Source organism: Astyanax mexicanus, chromosome 22 (assembly GCF_023375975.1).
Source record: "Astyanax mexicanus isolate ESR-SI-001 chromosome 22, AstMex3_surface, whole genome shotgun sequence".
NCBI classification, from domain to species: Eukaryota; Metazoa; Chordata; class Actinopteri; order Characiformes; family Acestrorhamphidae; genus Astyanax; species Astyanax mexicanus.
This window is the reverse complement of record NC_064429.1, coordinates 15,594,416-15,616,724: the sequence shown is the minus strand read 5'-3', so window position 1 is coordinate 15,616,724 and position 22,309 is coordinate 15,594,416. Positions and strand designations below refer to the sequence as shown.

At 35.6% G+C, this 22,309-nt stretch overlaps 1 protein-coding gene across 1 annotated transcript in view; it reads left to right on the top strand.

Annotated features, from left to right (window-relative positions):
* The first annotated feature begins 1,420 nt into the window (after nt 1-1,420).
* The window catches only part of ndufs4 (NADH:ubiquinone oxidoreductase subunit S4), a 34,924-nt gene continuing 14,035 nt past the window's right edge, over nt 1,421-22,309 (top strand). Inside the window, exons 1-2 of the mRNA XM_007250484.4 lie at nt 1,421-1,596; nt 4,813-4,888. Coding sequence (XP_007250546.2) covers nt 1,514-1,596; nt 4,813-4,888 — 159 coding nt within the window. The 5' untranslated portion in view covers nt 1,421-1,513. The remainder of the gene's footprint in view (nt 1,597-4,812; nt 4,889-22,309) is intronic.

The following is a 22,309-nucleotide window of genomic DNA, read 5'->3' as shown; positions in this document are numbered from 1 at the left end:
CTCAAACTGACATTCATTTCACTGGTTCAATGATGTGAAATATCATGATAATGAAAACAAACTCTTTTGTAATTCTAAATAAAAAATGCATTTTATAACACAATAGATTTTATATATTTTTTATTATTACGAATTGCTGTATATACAAATCTGCTCAAATATCAGTGTTTTGTAAGGTATTAAGTATTAGTAACATAATATTTTGTATATATTTAAATATGTATCATATATATCAAAGTTAGATTATTAGCCATATAAAGTAAAACATCGATCCCTCTTCAACTCAATACACATGTAAGTGTATGATTGCAAGGTACAAAAACATTTATTGATAATGACATTTATCTATAATGATATTTGTTTAAAATGATATTTGTTGATAAAAATATTTATTGCTATATTTATTTATAAGAAGATTTGTTTATAAGAAGATTTGTTTATAATGATATGTATTTACATGATATTTGTCTATAATGGTAATAACTGATTCTGATATGTATTGATAATGATATTTGTCTATAAGGATATACATTTAAAATGATATTTATTGATGATGATATTTATTGATATGATATTTGTCTATAGGGATATTTGTTTATTATTATTTTTATTGATAATGATATATTGATAATGATAATTGTCTATAACGGTAATCACTGATACTGATATATATTAATAATGATAATTGTCTACAACGGTAATCACTGATACTGATATATATTAATAATGATAATTGTCTATAACGGTAATCACTGATACTGATATATATTAATAATGATAATTGTCTATAACGGTAATCACTGATACTGATATATATTAATAATGATAATTGTCTATAACGGTAATCACTGATACTGATATATATTAATAATGATAATTGTCTATAATGGTAATAACTGATTCTGATTTGTATTGGTATCATAATCGTCTATAGCGGTAATCACTGATACTGATATATATTAATAATGATAATTGTCTATAACGGTAATCACTGATACTGATATATATTAATAATGATAATTGTCTATAACGGTAATAACTGATACTGATTTGTATTGATATCATAATCATCTATAGCGGTAATCACTGATACTGATATATATTAATAATGATAATTGTCTATAACGGTTTTAACTGATACTGATTTGTATTAATATCATAATCATCTATAATGGTAATCACTGATACTGATATATATTGATAATAATATTTGTCTATAACGTATGAACTGATACTGATATATATTGATAATGACATTTGTCTATAAGGATATTCATTGATAGTGATATTTATTGAAAATGATATTTATTGATAATGACATTTGTTTATAAATATATTTATTGATAATTATATTTATTGATAATAACAATATATAGATAATGATAATTGTCTATAACGGTAATCACTGATACTGATAAGAGGCTCTGGTTATTGTACTCACTGTGACTGGTAAGAGTCGCGTTCGCGTTTTGGACCTCGCTAGTCGCCGTACTGTGTCCGGTGCTGTGTGAATATGGCCTCCTCAATGTCACTGCTGGCTCTGAGTCGAGTTTCTGTCCGCAGTTTAATCACACAGACCCCGCGGAGCTGCTTCAGGTAAACCCGCAGGCTCTGTTTAACACTCTACACCCGCTGTTTTCTGTTTTACCCGCTCAGCTCTGCGGTCGCGGGGGTTTATTGGGGCTGGGAGCTAGCGTTAGCTACTGTAGCTAACCGGCTGAGGGTTAACTAGCCTAGCCTAGGTCAGACTTCAGGGTTATTAATCCCTGAACCGCTTTATTACACTTTATTAATATAATTTAAATTACTCACAGCGGTCTGTTATAGTCCTGCTCGTGGGGAATAAACTTCACTGTGATAATAACAGTTCCAGTGTTCAGTTTTTTCGACTGTGATAGAAACATAAACAGCAAGCTAGTTTTAGGTTAGCTAACCTAGCTAACTACTATGTTTACAAAGGTGTAAAAAAGAGCATTAGCTGCCTTTTCTGCTTCCAGCATGTTTAAGTTACGTACTTATCGACACCTTCCTTAAATAATAGCCTAAGTAATTATTTCAAGCTTTTTTTTTTTTTTTTTTACAGAAAAAACACAACAGTTGTTATGGCTGTATAAAAATGGCTATTAAAAAGCCCCCAGGTCTTAGTAACAGTATGCACTAGGGGTGGGCAATATGGCTCTAAAATAATATCACGATATTTCAGGGTATTTTTGCGATAACGATATACTTGGCGATATAGGAAAAATGAAAAATAATTAATTTCAGGAATATAGTATAAGAGTATAACAGCATAATCAATGTGGCAAAATAAATAATATAGCATAAAATAATACAATGCAGCAAATAATATTGCAGAATATTTAGTGCATGCATATAAACTGCAAACTAAAACAATTATAAAATAAATACACTTAAAACTTCACAGTTAATAATAGACTACTTTTAAGACAGAACATCTATATTATCACGATATGGATTTTTAATATCATGATATTTCTGTGTCATGATATATTGTATACGATATAATATTGCCCACCCCTAGTATGCACTATACAAAAAATATTTATATAGAAGTTTTGTCGTATTTTGGTCCATAAATCATGACATTTTCATTCAATTTAGAGAACAACTGCCAGATTCAAACTGTGTAAAAATTAAAGACAACAGTTGAGATACAAGGTTTTTGCATGACTGTGACAAAACTGAAAATTTACATTCTTAAATCTGCCATACCTTTTTTTTTTTTTACAATTAAGTAACTAGAATCTCTCTTTTACTCACTTAAACCTAAATATTAGATTTAGCTGTTTGAATACAGTTGTCATTTTAAAAACACGTATTAAATAACTTATTTGCCCATACAATTCATCTCTATTTAAATTTTCACAGAAGAAAGGAGGCATGGCATTGCATATCTAACATACTAATGTATGAATCCCAGGCTCTGCATAGGTAGTGAGATATATTTTTACCAGCGAATAAGATGTTTCCAGTCATTAGAGGATGCTGCACTGCAAAGTTTTCAAATAAGGGTTGAAATTTTCCTCTTTAAATTGTCACTTAAAAAATGTGCAGTGGTTTAAGAGGATATTTTATCATGCAGTGAAGCAGCAAAACCAACCAGAAACCTTAATCCTAATTTATTCCTAACTTAATCCTAACCTAAATATGAAAATTTTGCTGGAAAATACGAAAAGCACTTAACATTTTACTATTTTAACAGCCACAAATTGTAGAGCATTCATAGCTTGCTTTATGGACTTGCAGATTAGAAATGCAGACTAATAAAACTGAATAACAAAACTAAACAACTATGCAATATTTATAGTCTATAGCAAGGGGTATTGTTTAAAAAGAAAAAAAAAAACCTCAATATTCTTCAAATATATTAGTGATTTCTTGATTCAGATTTTTATTTTTAGTTCTTACCATTTAAAGTAATGTGCATTTGTTGTTTCCTTTACATTTTGTTTAAACCGTTATGGCTTGAATTTTATTTTTGGGGAGAAAAAAAAATCATACCGCTATTTTTCAAGGTTTTTCCTTTGGGAACTTTTTTCAGACCATTTTTTAAAATGATTATTGATAGTTTTAATCACCTCTGCTTCATCATGATGGTGCTAAGAAAAGTAATGTACACACTGTTGTGTTTTTTACGGGTTTGTGACAAAAGCAAATGTCTATCTATTAGGCTAAGGGTCCCTCTGACAGCTTCTATATGTAAAGATGTAAAAAATTGCATTAAAACAGTAATTCTACTAATCTAATTAATTAAATTAATTTCCCAGCCCTACATATTGCCTTTACTAATACGTAAATAAGTAAAAATCTCATTTAGGGCAGCTATTAACCATAATAAATGTGCTTAAGTCACACTTATTAAATTACATATTACCTCCATCTCTCACTGTTATTTAAATGAAGTTGTTTAATGTTATGTTTTTTTGTTGCCAAAACTAAGAAAAATATGACAGATAATATTTGACAGAAGGCTGTAAACCAAATAGAAGAATTAAGGGTTTCATTCATTTAGTAGGCTCTGAACAGACTTTAAATTAACTTTCGTTCTTCTTTTATCACACCTTTTCTTTATATCAAGAAAAAAAGAAAGCAATACAAATGTGCTGAGTAGTTGCTATCAGATTTGAAAAGGATCTAAATTTAATAGGAAACAAGTGATTTTTTTTTTTTTTTTTTGCCATTTTTCTGAGCTCAATTACTCGCTGACACAAGACAACAGGTCATGGGAAAGGCACTGCCTTCATAAGTTAAGTCTTGCTGTTTTAGCAATTGGATGCAATGAAAAAAATGTGTTTTTTACCTTTCACAAATCTTTCGTAAAACAAAATATTATATCTGTGCATGGCCAATCCCTTTTTTCTATTAAGGTCATTTGGCTGAGTAAAATTGCGTGTTTCGCCACATGCGCTCTGTTGCCAGTGGAGATGCGAAAAAGGTCATTGAGAGTTTCCCTGGCCGGACCCTGAGGCATTATCTTCTGTTCGTGACAAACTGGCTGCTGTAAGCCCTGCTCGGAGCTCTTGCGCAGCTCTCGCCCCGAGTGCTCCCGCGGTGACTGTGGGTCGGTGGGCCAACATAAAGTGCTGTCTGTTGCTAACTGGCTGATGGGAGCATGCCAGGAAATCAGCAGACAGAACTAATGGATCTGCGTGCTCTTCCCCCTCTTCCCTTGATGCACCCCATTCTCTAAGACAATGCATTGTGGTGTCTTTTGTTTACTTAACCTCCTGTGATATGTTTCTTTTTTGACTTGTCAGTCTAATAATCCCCCACAACCCTCCTGTCTTGCAGGTCAGTTAGCACGTCAGGATGTCTGGCTCAGAAACAAGAGCAAGGGTCCCAGCTCATCACAGTGGACGAGAAGCTGGTAAGAGATCAGTGAAATGTCTTTTAGTTTGATGATGATCTGCTGCTGCTGCATTGCCAAACAATTCAGTGATATTTTTTTAAACTCATATTGTTAATCTTATATTGTTTTAAAGCATTTAAAGGTCTGTTTGTGGCAAACTCTGCTTCTGTGGAATGTTTTAAACTAGAGGTTGGAGCATTGCTTTGAGATTGATTTCATTCAGTTGCAAACATTTGTGAGGCATGACACTAATTTTTTTTTTCTTTTTTTTTTTTTTTTTTGAAAGACTTCTCTTACATTTCAGTTCCGTATTTTTTGCACTATAAGGTGCACTATCAATAAACGTCTATTTTCTGGTCTATTTTCTTTTCACATAAAAGGCACACCAGTTGAGTAAAGCTAAGCTTAGATAAGTAAACAAAACTGTAAATAAAACTGTAATAAAAACACTTTCTTTTAAAGTCAGTGTGCAATGTTCCAAAATTTCTCCCCCACTAAGGTTGTAGCATTAGCGGCTAACAGCTAGCACTTAGCACGATTAGCAGCTAATGCTAATGGTGCTCCAGCAGAGCTAGCCGGGGTTAGAAGCAGGCTACAGATGATACTCACCTTTGAATGACAAAAAACTAGCGCTTAGCGGCTAATGCTACTCCAGCCCCGCGGCTAAACTGAAATCCCTTTATAACGCTGCATTTGGGCAGAGTGGCTTTACTGCTTTACTTTAATGCTTTAAATTCACACTTAAAGCGCACTGGATTATAAGAGCACAGTGACAATTTTTGGGACAATTCAGAGATTTTAAGTGCGCCTAACCCTGCGTTCACACTGGAAAGCGACAAAGCGACAGGCGACCATTCATTTCCCATGGCAGGGCGCGATTTTTCGCCGCGACACGCGAGAGGCGACAAAGCGACAGAGCGACAAGCGACACAGAGATGAATTTTTCTCAACTTTATGCAAATGAATTATGACGTGGTGAAGCGACATTCTAACCCGATTGGCTCCTAGCTTTTCTTTGGACCAATCACAAACAAGGCGGGCCGACGTCCTCAAGCTCCTGCTCTCTGAATTTCTAGTTTCTTTCCCGGTTCTTTCTGTTGAACGGGGTGGACCCACATCAGTCTGTGGGAACGGCTGCGTTTCCAGCGCAGTTAAATCACAGAAACGCCCAAGAGTCTAGCATGTTTGGGAGTTATAGCTGTAGAATAAAGTGGCAGAGCGATTCCTTTTTTGTGCCTTTTTTCTTGTCGGAGGCTGGACCATGATACACGCGGGCGTTGAGCTTGACACGCCCACAAGCGACAAACGCTGGGCGACACAAGCGACTCGTTGCGTTCCAGTGTGAACGCAGGGTTATAGTGCGAAAAATACGGTGCATACTGAATGAACAGTCAGTTAAGTGTTCTGCTGATGCTGTGGGCTTTGCACTGTTGGTATACATAATTTTTAAGGTACTTAAACTCTGCTTTATCAGAAAGTAGAGATGCACTGTTGTGGGAATTCTGGGCCAATGCCTGGGCCAATGACAGAGCCAAGCCAAAGCTTGTTCATTCTACTGTACTATTATTTAAATCGTTAAAGAATGCGGGTTAATGTAATGTCTACTTAAAAAAATACTACTGCAAGGTTATTTGCGTAAATCTGCCTCGTGCAATGTGCAACATGGAAGCAACATAGAGGATAAATAAAAACACCAAGCCAGCTGAGCAGCTGGAACATCATGTACCAAAAAATGCTGTGTTCATCATTCATTAATATCATTGTTAAATAATTATTTAAATAATTTGAGGTCATATTGCCCTGCCCTATCCTGGACCAACTTTTTAAAAGTTCCATCGTTAAAGACTGCCCAGTAAAACACAATAAATGTACAAAAAAGTTTATTACAAAAACTAAAATAAACTGTCTTATAATATTTTTACCTAACCACTAACACTAACTAACAAGGTGAATAAATTCCTTGCCTGTTTTCAGTACGGCAGCAGCCTACTTTGTTCATTTGCCAGCAGCATGTACTGGCACATCACTGTTTTGTGGCTTCACCTGAAACTGCTACACCTGTTAATTTGTTTATAAAATTTAGAACATAATAGTAAACAGTTGATTAAAATAGGCCACTCTGACTAAAGGGCTAAACGATTTGGCCAAAATTGATATCACTTAATATGCAGCTCTGGAAAAAAAATAAGATACCACTTAAAATGACGAGTTTCTTTGATTTTACCAATTTGAAAACCTCTGGAATATAATCAGGAGGAAGATGAATAATCACAATCCATTAAACCTGAAGCTGAACTGCTTATATTTTTGCACCCGGAGTGGCATAAAGTTATCCAAAAGCAGTGTGTAAGACTGGTGGAGGAGAACATGTCAAGATGCATGAAAACTGTGATTAAAAAGCAGGGTTATTTCACCAAATATTGATTTCTGAACTCTTAAAACTCAATGAATATGAACAAAAAATATAGAAGCTGTACCTTACGGACTTCAGAAAAAAAAAAAACAGAATTGTTGACCAATTAGAATTGTTTAACATTAATTTCACATTTATTAAAATAATTTATTTTACAATATTTATTTGTCCAGCCCTACACACAGTCCATAATGATTCAAAGAGGCATGCAATTTTGAGATTGTGCCCTAGAGTAATGTACTATTTTTATATGGTCTCACTGATTTTGTCTTTGGCTTGTGTCTTAAAAGTGTAAACCGGGATATCTAGAAACTGCCACTGGCTTGTGTAGATGAATATAATGAAATTCTCTCCGAAACGTGTATATATATAAATAAATATTAGCGAAGAATACTTGTGTTTCTACACTGAAGTAAGTGTTTAGTTGGATACAGACTGTTTTCTGGGTTGTGTCTCAGCTCTCAAGCAAGCCCTGTCTAGTAAAGGCTCTCACTTCAAGTTTGGGGCCGCTCTAGTGTAAAGCCGATCAAGGGCCCCCTAAAAAGAATGGAATGAAAAGAAAAAGCAAGACTAGACAGACAGTAGCGGCTTCGTCTGGTTGGGAAAGGCTGTCCTTTTAGTGTTTGCCGCAGAGCTTTCATTCCTGTAGAGCTGAGACGGAGCTTCTCTCATATAATGAATAGGTAATTTAATGCTTTGCATGGGAGTATAATACTTTAAATCTTTTTATAAACAGCTCTGGAAAAAAAAATTAAGAGAGCGCGCCAGATTCTGAATCCGTTTCTCTGATTTTGCTATTTATAGGTATATGTTTGAGTAAAATGAACATATTTGTTTTATTCTATAAGCTACAGTCTACATTTCGCCCAAATTCCAAATAAACAATATTGTCATTTAGGGCATTTATTTGCAGAAAATGAGAAATGGCTGAAATAACAAAAATATGCAGAGCTTTCACACCTCAAATAATGCAAAGAAAACAATTTCATATTTATAAAGTTTTAAGAGTTCAGAAATCAGTATTTGGTGGGATAACCCTGGTTTTTAATCACAGTTTTCATGCATCTTGCCATGTTCTCCTCCACCAGTCTTACACACTGCTTTTGGATAACTTTATGCCACTTCTGGTGCAAATTTTTTTTTTGTTGAGGTTTTCAATTTGGTAATATCAAGGAAACTCAATTTTTAAGTGGTCTCTTATTTTTTTTTTTCCAGAGCTGTATATATTTAATATACATTCCAGTTAAACATGTTTAGAGCATGAGTTTTAAAAACATTAACACAAGTTTTGAGAATAATCCCTAACTCAACATTATATAATATTGTTGTGAAAGCACATGAAGATGAGTTGTGGAATATATACATTATTTAACCACGTTTTTAGAGAATATCAATATCTGTTTAATGTTATTAAATTCAAATGTTTTTTTCTTACATAATTTAGAAGAGTAAACAGAAAATAGAGTAAGGACTGGTTAAAGCAGATATATGGCCAACAGAGGTGGAATGGAGATTACCCTCAGCATATTATGTGCGTTGTTATCATAGTAATGCTGCATGATTGACAAACAAATACATGTTTCCTCATTGACAAAATGTGGCAAAAAATCCTGTATTTTAAATATTTATTTAATATTTTTTAATATTACAAAAAAACTGCATTATCTGTTTTTGTCCCTGAAATCATCATGCAGCAGTAGTACATAATTACAATGTCTTTTATATATGCAGAAACTAAATAAAAATTACCAGTGTGGCCTCTGTGCCCAAATGTTAGAGTATAAGACTGTATATAAAACTAAGAAAATCTAGATTTAGGTGGTTTACTGAAAAATGTCCACTGATATGTTTGAATTTATAATGCATATATATACACAATGGCAATTTTATATAAAAAAAGATCCTTATTACTTGATGTCAATGTAAAAAGATTTGGATTATTGGACAGTGAATTTCAGATATTCATTATTCATAATTATTACAATTTTATTATATATGAAACAGCTGTGGTTTATATGAATTGCATAATGTTATGCAATTCATATACAATACTACTACTACTAAAATAATAATAATAATAATAATAATAATAATAATAATAATAATAATAATAATAATAATAGTCCTTATTAATTAAATGTGGAAAAATAAGATTAGGTTCGTCCTCAGCGGTTCCTCTTCAGATTTACCCTTCTTTTGTTTGTGGTAACTAGGGCTGAGCGATATTTTAAAAGAAAATTAATCTTCATATTCTGCAAATATATATAAGTGATTCTCAATTACAATTTAGATTTTTAGTGCCTATTTTTTTTAAATGAATAGTAAGCAGCCCCATTCCAGATTACATTCAGCTTTTTTTACTAAGCAGAGTGGAAACATAACCTTATAGTATTTCAGTAAAGGAAAAGTGAAATATGTAAATCACTGCCAAAATAATTGGAGTAACAGTAGCCCTAGAGGTAACACTGATTAAGTTATAAATATTTGAAATGGTGTATCTCATTTGTCGACTCGTCTCAGTGTTTATGAGAAGGAAAATAGATTTTTTGTTATGTTGATCTGGTATACAGTTGTGGTCAAAAGTTTACATACACTTGTAAAAAAACATAATGTTATGGCTGTCTTGAGTTTTCAATAAGTTCTACAACTCTTATTTTTCTGTGATAGAGTGATCGGAACACATACATGTTTGTCACAAAAAACAGTCATAAAATTTGGTTCTTTCATAAATTTATTATGGGTCTGCTGAAAATGTCACCAAATCTGCTGGGTCAAAAATATACATACAGCAACAAAATTTGTCAATTTTGGTGATGTAGCGAGTTGTGTCAATCAAATTAGCTTCATGTCATGGCCTCTTCACTTCTTGTAAGTGATTCTGATTGACTACAGCTGTTGACTTCTCATGAGCCCATTTAAATAGGGCTCATTTGACCCAGTGATTAGACTCAGCTACAAAAGCTACAATGGGAAAGTCAAAGGAACTCAGTGTGGATCTGAAAAAGCAAATTATTGACTTGAACAAGTCAGTGAAGTCACTTGGAGCCATTTCAAAGCAGCTACAGGTCCCAAGAGCAACTGTGCAGACAATTATACGCAAGTATAAAGTGCATGGAACAGTTGTCACTGCCACGATCAGGAAGAAAACGCAAGCTATCACATGCTGCCGAGAGGAGATTGGTCAGGATGGTCAAGAGTCAACCAAGAATCACCAAGAAGCAGGTCTGCAAGGATTTGGAAGCTGATGGAACACAGGTGTCAGTCTCCACAGTCAAGCGTGTTTTACATCGCCATGGACTGAGAGGCTGCCGTGCAAGAAAGAAGCCCTTGCTCCAGAAAAGGCACATTAAGACTCGGCTGAAGTTTGCTGCTGATCACATGGACAAAGATAAAACCTTCTGGAGGAAAGTTCTCTGGTCAGACGAAACAAAAATTGAGCTGTTTGGCCACAACACCCAGCAATATGTTTGGAGGAGAAAAGGTGAGGCCTTTAATCCCAGGAACACCATGCCTACTGTCAAGCATGGTGGTGGTAGTATTATGCTCTGGGGATGTTTTGCTGCCAGTGGAACTGGTTCTTTGCAGAAAGTAAATGGGATAATGAAGAAGGAGGATTACCTCCAAATTCTGCAGGAAAACTTAAAACCATCAGCCCGAAGGTTGGGTCTTGGGCGCAGTTGGGTGTTCCAACAAGACAATGACCCAAAACACACATCAAAAGTGGTAAAGGAATGGCTAAACCAGGCTAGAATTAAGGTTTTAGAATGGCCTTCCCAAAGTCCTGACTTAAACCCCATTGAGAACATGTGGACAGTGCTAAAGAAACGGGTTCATGCAAGAAAACCATCACATTTAGCTGAACTGCACCAATTCTGTCAAGAAGAGTGGTCAAACATTCGACCTGAAGCTTGCCAGGAGCTTGTGGATGGCTACCAAAAGCGCCTAGTTGCCGTGAAAATGGCCAAGGGAAATGTAACCAAATACTAATGTTGCTGTATGTATATTTTTGACCCAGCAGATTTGGTGACATTTTCAGCAGACCCATAATAAATTTATGAAAGAACCAAATTTTATGACTGTTTTTTGTGACAAACATGTATGTGTTCCGATCACTCTATCACAGAAAAATAAGAGTTGTAGAACTTATTGAAAACTCAAGACAGCCATAACATTATGTTTTTTTACAAGTGTATGTAAACTTTTGACCACAACTGTATCTCGTACATCTATGTGGCACCACAGACAGCTACTCCACAAAGTTTATTTTAGATGATTTACTGGTACAGTGTTGAGTGAAATGCACCACCCACTGTAAAACATAACATTGGCTACTACAGAAGAAAAAAATCAATACCGATAGCTGGAAATAGAAATGTTCTGCTATAAATTGTGTGATTTGCCAAGTGAACTTAGCTGGCTCCATTTGGCACGATTTCATTTGATGACTTCATGCCGTACTACATCACCACTAAACTCTGCCCTCCTGGTTTTGGCAGTACTGCAGTGACTCGAGGCAGTGGAAATATATTGTTTTAAACATCGCCAATCTGCACAATCTGAACATGCACAATGGTCTCATTGCAGGACATGCAGCGTCATGTAAGGCAAATTATAATAAACTCGCTTGCTGTTTGCTGCTTGATATAAGAGAAGATTTGTGCATTTCTGATTTTCCTTAACATATCTACCAAAGACAGTTTATATCATTCATTCATTCATATTCCAAAAAGTGTTATGTATGTTTACAGAAAATATTAATTATGACATGGCATTTTGCATAACTGACTTGTAGAATCTCGAAAATCTGATAAAGGGCTGGGTTTTTTTTTTCATGTTACCAAATTTATTTCAGACACAAGGATGTTGAACTCTTAATGCATCAAACCAAATATGGCAAAACATGATTTTTTGATGTTTACACAGATAGAAAAAATATATAATTTATTATAAGTCATATTGCAGTATTCTCTAACATTTTAAAGATTTGTTAAAATGGTGACGGACTCCCATTCCACCCTCCTTTTCCCCTCCTTGGAATCACTTAAAGTCATGGAAGGCCAACAAATTTCAGGTGTAAGTTCATTTTTCTGCTTTTACTTGCATAATTTAAACTAAATAAAATGTTCTGCATCACTTGTTATGCTCTGTATCAGTTCACTCAGTTTTCTTCCTCTTCACTCTTCAACTGTCTGTTTTGGACTGGAAAGATGCTAGCTGTACAGGGCAAGTACAGGATAGTAACATTAGCTGAGCTTAAATTATGCTTAGCATTTGTTTGTTTACTACTACTAGACTTGCTGACTCAAGCAGCACTGCTGAGGTGAATGTATAAGAAGAACAGCACTGCTGAAACAAATTCTGGATTAGAATAGGACTACTAAGGTAAATGTATGAGTAGAACAGCACTGTTGAAACAAATTATTAATTAGAATAGCACTACTGAGGTAAATGTATGAGTAGAACAGCACTACTGAAATAAATTCTTGATTAGAATGGCACTACTGAGGTAAGTGTATGAGTAGAACAGCACTGTTGAAACAAATTCTAGATTAGAATAGCACTACTAAGGTAAATGTAAATTGTTGATGTGCCTGCATGAATGATCTGCTTACTGAACTTATGTGATTCAATTTTAAATTTGGTATCAATATTTAGAAATATTGATTAAAAAATATAATGTTTTAATCTTTTTAAGTTGTAGTTTTACCATTGCTTTTTGTTTTAAAAGAAGAACAAATATGTATTTACCTATTTACATTTATTTTAAAGACATAACTGCTTTTTAGGAACAGTTTCTAACAAGGAATTTAATTGCTTAAAAGTTACTCTCCAGGATTCCAGTCTCATTTCTTTTATTTGCTGAAAAGGACAATGAGAAGTTTCCTTTTTATTATCAGTGTTTTGGGAAATTTTGAAATGGGACAGAAAGTCCTGAAAGTTAAGTGCTGATGAGAAAGTGCTTGCATATGTACCCCATTGTGAGCAGTCAAATGTTGTGGCATATCAAATGATGGCAATTAAAGATGTGCGTGATTGTGGCTGAGTGCTGGCACTCTCTCCCTCTGGTGCCTACCCTGGCTTGCTTTTGTTAGTAATTACTGTTTGATTAAGCATGCTGAGCTGCGAGAAAGCCTGCATGGCTGGCCACTGATACACAGCTTACACTGAATGCCTGAGCCTGAGCAGAGATCACTTGAAAGGATGGACTCGAATGTGGGATTTCCCAACGCGAGAAACTTAAACCTCTGAGAAAGTACGGATATTTCTCTTATTGAGTCCTGTATTCGTAATGTAGCTCCACTTTCATAGAGTGCACACTAGGGCTGGGGCGGTATTGAATTTTTATAACCGCGGTAAAAAACTAACGCATCACCGCGATATTGCGGTTAACCGCGAGACCCCAAAACAACCCCCCCCCCCCCCAAAAAAAAAAAAAAAAAAACACCACAAATTTATTGGTAACAAATCTTTATTCTTCAAACCATACAGCCTACATACAACCTCTACATAAACCATAAATACAGCATAACAAGTGAACATATGCTGCCTGTATAATTCGTCATTGTACAGCTAACCTGTCTTTTTCCGAGCAGACTTTTTGAAGGAGGAGCTTGTCCGCCTCCCCCTTCTCCATCCATAGATCTATTTTAGGGCTGGCCCGAATAGCGGTTTTGAGCTCAGGATATTCGGCAGTAATTGGTAGCGAATATTCTAATATTCGTTTAAAAAAAAAAGACGAATTAATCCACAGCAAAATTTTCCACTGACCCCGGGCCCGAAAAAAATATATTTCTCACCCCTTTCCTCGGGCCGTTCGGGCTCAAGGCTCAAGAAGTCTGTGATAGGCGTCTGTTTTTTTTTTATTCACACTCTTCTTATTTCTCATTAAATATCTACTAGATACAGATTATATCTGTACAGTATCATTTATTTCACTTCCCTCCTGAATATTTGGAGTGCATTATGTCTCCTTATGTTGTGTAGTTATGTAGTTTTCACCCCAGAATTTCTGCTGCCTCACACCAGGCTTCGGCTGCATCGCAGGGCAGGAGCGCAGCTGCGTTACGGCTATTTCGTTTGAATTGTGCAGTGCAGAGTATTACAGATTTTGTATTTTTGCACTTGGGCTATTAGCTCAATATTAAATATTTCGTTTGTTTATAAATTATTTTATATTCTTAAACCCTGTTAAATTATATTCGATTGGAGGAAATTAATTCAGACATCATTTCTTTTTTGTCCCGTTACCGTTCCGCAAAAAAAATCCTTCTTTTAATCCCGCATCAGCCCGCCACATACACAGTTTTGCCGCACCTGCCCCGCGGTCCTAAATAAATTTAATAAATTACATTTAGTGCTTAAAATTAAAAAAAATATTTATTAAAACCGCGCTGAATAGTGCGGTCACGTTTCTTACCACATTACAAAAAAAAAATCGGTGTGTGTGTGCGCGTGTCGGTCCATTCTCCGCTCCTTTTTTGTGCTTAGGGTTTTTTTGTTGCGTGCATGAGAATCACTGCGTGATTATTACAATTTTCTTAACTATTTATTATGTGCTCCCACATCCTCTGGATTGATTAAACTCCTGTTCCCGCCAATAACAATTCAGTTCTGTCTGTGCCGCAAGATATCCTGACGGGACCCGCGTCATATAATATGTTGATTAAAATGTTGTGACGTTAAGAAATCGGCTCGCAAGAGACAACCGACCAAAAAAAAGACATTAGTTCCATTTTAAAATAATAGAAACCTGTCCTTTATGTTTGACAATTTTTGTTTCACTTTACGTGTCCTTACTCATCTGAAGTTTATTTATCTGAACTGAGTTTTATATGGTTATATTTGTAGCGGTTCTGAACTCAGTTCCGCGTGCTGTGAAAGAGACAAGGCGCAGCGCATTTTACCTCAGACTTGGTCAGATAACAACATTTCAGTAAAGATGGTGGTTATAGTTTTATATCATTGCTTTGCTGTTTGAACTACACTTCAACCAACCTTACTATTTTTACCAAGACTGAGGCGCAATGCCGCGCGTTCTCCGCGGTGCTCACGCAGAACAGCCAGCAGCCAGACAATGAATTAATATATTTTACTTTCTCAAAATGTGACCACGGAACACCTTACATGGCTCTATGGTTTACCTTGAGGTGGGTGAATTAGTTTGATGTGTTGGCGAGAGGTGCAGTCACCACTTTCCGGCAAATCTTGCAGATGATTCTCTTCTGTTCTGAGTCTTTTTCTTCCTTTTTTCTCAACTTACTGAGCCTGCCCTGTAGCTTCCATTTCCGAGCCAATATTAGTGCTGCTAATCTTCACTCTCTTCAGCAGCCTCAATGGAGACGAAGTGAGCAGGAGACTCCAGAGCTGTTCTGACCTCAATGAGTACCACGCACCGCGTTTTGCTTAACCCATTCGCCGCCGCGCCAGTGCAGCGGCAGCACAGATAAATGACAAAAAATTTTATATTCGATATTATGAATTTTGAGATCGTTTGACACCAATATCTATCGCGATCAAAATATATTTGATATATTGCACAGCCCTATAGTGTAGGACTTACACTTGACATATTAATACTGAATTCACCACAGTTGTGCTTATATGGAGCATTTTACTACCGCTCAAAACGCAGTCAATCAGATTTGACAGCCATAAAAAAATGCGGTAATGACGGTAATGAGCTCATCACCGCGGTGACGTCCCATAACCGCGGTATTGCGGTAATAAAATTATCGTCACAGCCCTAGTGCACACACACACAGACTTTCCATGCTTCACCCAAGAATCTGAAGTGACACTTTGCTGTCCTAAGCACTGTTCCGTAGGATTATTTTTTACAAAGGAATGTGCGGTACTGTAATTATTATGAGTATTTTGTGTGTTATTTGAGTTGTTTGGTTTAGCCATGTTGGGAAAAGATTCTGGAAGCTTTTACTCACTGTTAAAGAAACCGTAGGGAAAAAAGTATTAGTTCTGTGTGAATTGCCATGTCTGAGAAAATTATATCAAATCTTTTTCTTTATTATTGATGTGCCGTATTTTTCACACTTAGAGGCGCACCGGATTATAAGGCACACTATCAGTAAATGTCTATTTTCTTGTCTATTTATCATACATAAGGCGCACTGTATTATAAGATGCATTTTATGCAACACTAGAAACTGGTGTTGCCACATTTTCATTTTAAATTCAGCACCTGTAAAGCTAAGCTAAGTAAAGTAAACAAAACTGTTATTCTCAAAAGTCAAATGTGCATTAAATATAAATCTACACAAATTTCTCTACTAAAAACTGTTTATTTGGGTGAGTAAAGCGTTCCGTTTATTTACAGTAAGCTTTAGATTTCCAGAGTTCCACTAAAGTTAAAGCATTAGCATTAGTGGCTAACTGCTAGCGGTTAGCAGCTAATGCCACCAACCAATGCAGGCAACAGTGGTTAACAGCTAATGCTAATACTGCTGGAGAACTAAACTGAAACTCCTGTATAACCTTACAAATGACTGACTGGTAAAATTCATACATATGGCGCTTTTTGGGAAATTTAATTATTTTAACTGCACCTTATAGTTCAAAAAATACTGTACTTGTATTATCTATGATCAGTATGTACTGTCCTATGTACTTGAAATGCCAGACTAGACTATGAGCATTTAATTATGTAAAATTTTACCACCCCTAACATTAAATGGTAACATTAAATGGAACAATGGAATCAGAGTCTGAGATCTTGATAAAAAGTCACATGCAACACAGTTGTGATTTCTACAGTTCATTTTGAGTTCATTTTCCTGTGACGTGGGAGAAGATGAAACCGAAACTTCACTTGAAGCATTGCTCTTTTAATGTTCTGTCAGAAGTTACATAAAGGTATTTTAAAAATGATGGTGTGAACAGGCTATAAAGTACTTTTTTAAAATAAAAGCCAAAAACTAGAACAGTTTAAGTAATCAGAAAGGAAAAAAATCTGATATCTGGGCTTGTATCTCAGATTGAACTTGGAAAATTGACTATAATGAACTAAAAGTAATTTCTGTTTGCTTGACGTTTTGGTTTGTTTGGTTCCTGTACTTAAATCTATTTTGTAAGTATATGAAATCAGTTATAGAAGGAGTGGCCAAAAGTTTGCAGTTCACTGTGTGACTAAATAGTTTATAGTATGTTGTGAGCCTTTTAATAAATCACAGACCTTTTTGTGGAGCAGTTCTGTAGGTATTTTACAATGGTGGTTGTTTATTGGTAATACATTGATAATCGTTTCCTTGTTTTGAGGTTGTGAAGGTTTGTCTCTTTGAACATGCTGTCAGTCTTTAAAAGCAGTAAAAAGCATCTCATACAAGCATAGTGTAACCCCTTTTCAGGCTGAAATCTTGGAGGGTTTTTAAAACGGTTCTAAAGAGTGATTTGAATTTATGATAAGGCTGCCTGCAGCTTCACTAACACCAAAAGGTTTGAGCTAATAGAATCTCATTTGCACCTGAAGCACCTTTAGCAGAGTCTGTCAGAAAGAATGTGTTTCTTATTTGTACAGGGTGGGAAGAGAAGGTGTTGGGAGTGTGAAAAATGGAGCTAAGGAAATTTACTTTAGTACAGTGCAGACAGTGGAATAGATCTGTGCCAGCTGTCTGATTGGCATGCACTGATTGTCCAGTCTGTTTGTCTCATTAACTACACAATTCCCTTTTGGTGGCAAACAGACTGTTTGTGCCAGTCTCCCAGACAAAGTGTATTAATTCATTCATTCGCAGAAGTTTTCAGTGGTGCCTTGCACTCATTTGGCACTCTGCCGTTCTCGAGTGTAATTGCAAATTTCAGCAGTTTGATTTGGCTTCTGCTGTTCATATTTGGATAAGGTTTGGATTTGCTGACATTTTCCACTTAAAAAGGTTTAAAATCTCATGTGCTATGTGCAATGATTGTATGATGTAGTATAGAATAAAACAAATGGCAGTTTGTACTTGTACCATAATTTCATATGATGGCCTTTGGAAGGTCGGTGCTGAAAATTGGTGCTTCATGATGCAAAAAAAAGGTGCTAAGAAGAAGAAGACAACAATGTTCCTTCATGCTTCTACCTCTCACTTGCTGTCGGTCCAGGGGATTAAACTGATGACCTTCGCGTCGCATGGTCTTCCTATTCTAGACCTGCACCAACAAAACTATAGTGCCCAACTTTTACCAGCAAAGTTTTTACAGATGGACATTGAGGCTAGAGGGTTAAAAAGGAGTGTAATTTTTTTTCCTGGAATTATTGTATTGGGTGAATACATGAAGGCGGTTTCTGCCAGGAAGGCAAGCCCTTCCATAAACCAATTAAATCAGTTCCAAGTATCGAATTTCTGCATTGCGAAACCAAAACTTATCGGACCAAATATATAAAATCACATTAGCAGTTAAAACAGCACAATTTTTATTTTTGGCAAAGACTGTTGGCAGACGGGGGTTCATTTATTGTAGAGATTAAGCATTAAGCCCCGATTTCTAAGTTGCAGTGTCGTTTGTAGAGCCAAGTGTTCTGATTCAAATTAAACTGTGTATATTAGTGCTATTAGAACAAACAAATAGTAAGTGAAGTTGCGCAGCATTTAAGGTGGCAGCAGAGAGACACAGAGTGTAAACTGTGGAAGTGAGTGAGCTTGTTATCCCTCTCACTGTGTTTCTGTGCAATGCTGTTAGAAATAATGATTAGTTCACACTGAAATTTAAATTGGACTGATTTTTATAGTTGACATTGTGGATTAATTTAACTAAGGCTACTAATTTAACTAAGGCGTCTCTCAAATATGGCGTTTTTTGTTGTTTGTGAAGAAGGCAACGTTTATACAGGTATCAGTGTGCGCATGTGAGGCATTTTAGGGACAGATTCGTTCACATTACACACAGATACAGATCACTTGCATTTGTGAATGTGCATCGTCAAGATTGAGCAAAAAATTGGATTTAAGCGATGTGGTTTGTATTGTGAACTAGGGGTGGGCAATATGGCCCTAAAATAATATCACGATATTTCATGGTATTCTCGCGATAAGGGTACTCGCGATATGACCCAAAAATATATTTTTTAAATATTTAAAGGAAACACTACTGCAACAAAATTTAAAAAATATTTTACTATTGCATATGATATGATATATGGCATGCCTCTAACTGAGATATTTAAAATTACAATAATTTTATCAGATTTGTAACAGAAGTGTGTGATCCAGAATGTCATAATACTAATAATATTACACTTGAAATATCCAGGATTAAAGTAAAATAAATGATACTGGACTGATATAATCTGTCTCTAGTAGATATATAATGGGAAATGAGAACAGTATGAATTTTTCTTTTGCTAAAAACAGCAAAAACGTAGAACCCTGATGTGGTGATTAGGTGTGGAGGATCTGGCACCATATTTCAGGGTATAATATCGTTCACGATATTCAAAATTGTTGGTGATATTATTGCGTACGATACGATATGGCACACCCCTAATGTGAACGTAGACAAATAGTAGCAAATACCAAATACTCAGCCCTGCTACTAATCATGCGTGATTATGAAGGTGTAAGCTATTGTCATATGGCTTTAGAATGTGTGTGGGCTTTAAGAGTTAATTGGCTCTGAGCTTTACATGGATCCGCTCAGGCCAGTGAGCAGAAAGCTAGAAAAGAGCCAGGCCGTGAAGAGCTGTCCACTCCCCCCTGCTTGCTCTCCTTTACACCACACTTCTCAAGTGTCTGTTTTGTCTAGTTAAACCTCCTACCAGGTGCTTGTGCAAAAATTTCAAGGCTGGACAACTAGGTCAAATGATATGGCTCTTTGAAGAGGAACTGACAAGAGGTTTTGTGTATTAGCTGCTAAATGGTATTTCATTTACACAGCACTCGAGAAAGTAACCTTTAAAGCACTCTTCAGTGGCACTGCCTTTGTGTGGCCTCGGAGCAAAACTTACTTCACTCGTTTTCAGAGTTTGTGTTTTTTCCTCGTTTTTCCTTCTCTCCTTGTTTGGATCATGCCAAACAGTGTCTTGAAGGAGTTCCTGGAGGTGCCAAACTATAGTTGCTATTTTTTTTTAGCACATTTGAACATGTGGACGTTGGATAATCAATTTAACAATATTGGAAGATAATTTTAAGTGAACGAACAAACAACTTAAAAAAAAAAAAAGCATTTTACAGATCATTTGTAAAGATGGGACCAATGCGATACAATATTAACGTAATTTAACATATCGGATATCGGGTGACCGCGGCCGATCCACTTACCGATCCATATTCCAGTCCACTGCTTGAGCTGGACAATAAACCCGCCGTAATGTTAACACGAAACGCATAACTGATCCAGATTCTAGTTCCACAGTTTACCCTGAACCCCCAGCAGCTTCAGTCTGTGGCTAACTGAGTAAACTTTAGCTGGTTGTCTACAAAAAAAAGTTAATTATCTGGAGAGTTTTAACTTTGGAAACGTTGAACAGCAGAACGGCTACATGTAATATTTGTAAAGTCAGTGTCCGAGGGGTGAACAGATTAACACCAGCAGTCTGTTAGCCTAGCTAGCACTGAACCGACAGCTGTATTCTGGTGTTGTAAAGTTATTAACTACAGACTGGAGTAATCTATAGTCATAATTCACATATCCTATAAAAACACAAGATCTACAAACACTAACCAGCACAAACACACCCACCTGTAATAAAATAAAAAAAACAGTGATTAATTTATTTCTGAAATACAGATAGCATCGTCAGTTAGCCGTTAGCCATCTCCATTAACATCTGCAGTCTGTTAGCCTAGCTAGCATTGGGCCGACAGCTGCATTTCAGCATTGTGAATCTCAAGTAGATTAAAGCCATAATTCACATCAAATATCAAACCACAGATCCTACTCACTAACCAGCACTAAAAAAATCAATCTGTTATTAAAAACAGTGATTAATTCAGCTCGGAATTGCAGTTAGCGTCGCCGGATAGCCATTGGCCATTGCAGCTAATCCACTACGCTACATGTCAAAATAAAAATTTCATTCGCAACCAGTACAAAAAATTAGTCTAGAACCCTGTATTTAATATTTAACATATTTAATATTTAACTTTTTTTTTAATATTTAAGAAAAAAAATTATATTTGTTTTGAAAATTATTGTTTTATGCATTTACATTAAATGCACTTGTGTATACTTTTCAAAGGGCTGTGTGGTCTGTTTCAGTCTCATTATGCAACCTTAATCATAGTACTAATAATAAACTAAAAGAGCCCTTTTATTAATATTTGTATCGGTATTTGCAATTTTAAATCAGTTTTATATATGAATCGGATCGGAGCTGAAAAAGTGGATCGTCCCATCACTAATCATTTGTGACTTGTAATGTAAATAAATAGTTAACTTTAGTTACCAAAATAATTACCAAGAAATTTATAAAAATCAAGGCAAGATAGTTATATCACCTTAATCTTTCTAAATAAAGTCCTAAGTTATTCAGAGTTTTGATGTTTTCCTTCATTTTTCCTTTTCTCCTTGTTTGGATCATGCCATAGATTGAACAGGATATAAATACTAACATACTCGACAGTGTGATGTTTGCGTAATGCTTTGTGCGTGCTCTCATTAGTCACATACAGTTCTGGTTTTGTTTATTTCTTTATGAATGGGTCTGCATTACGAAGGCTGCTTGAAAGGCAGCGTGAAGACTCAGAGTACATTTTGTTTGTCACAAATGCAACTGTGACGTAGGAGTTTGAGGAGGAAAAACAGGGCAAAATAATAGATTGCAGTAGCAAATAATTTCTATTTTCAATCTTCAAAAATATACTTTCTCAGGTTATTCCTGGGGTGTGCTTCTACACATTCATAGTGGTAAACAGTCATGACTTAGTGCACCAGCAAAAATAGCCAGGGAAAATGGATATAAAGGCAGGGGTACCATTCTGTTCCCAGAATAGTGTTTTAGATATAATACATTAATATGGATGAATCATACTAATAACACACCTGACACACACCTCTGATCCTGACCTGACCACTCGCTCCTTTGTAGACAAATT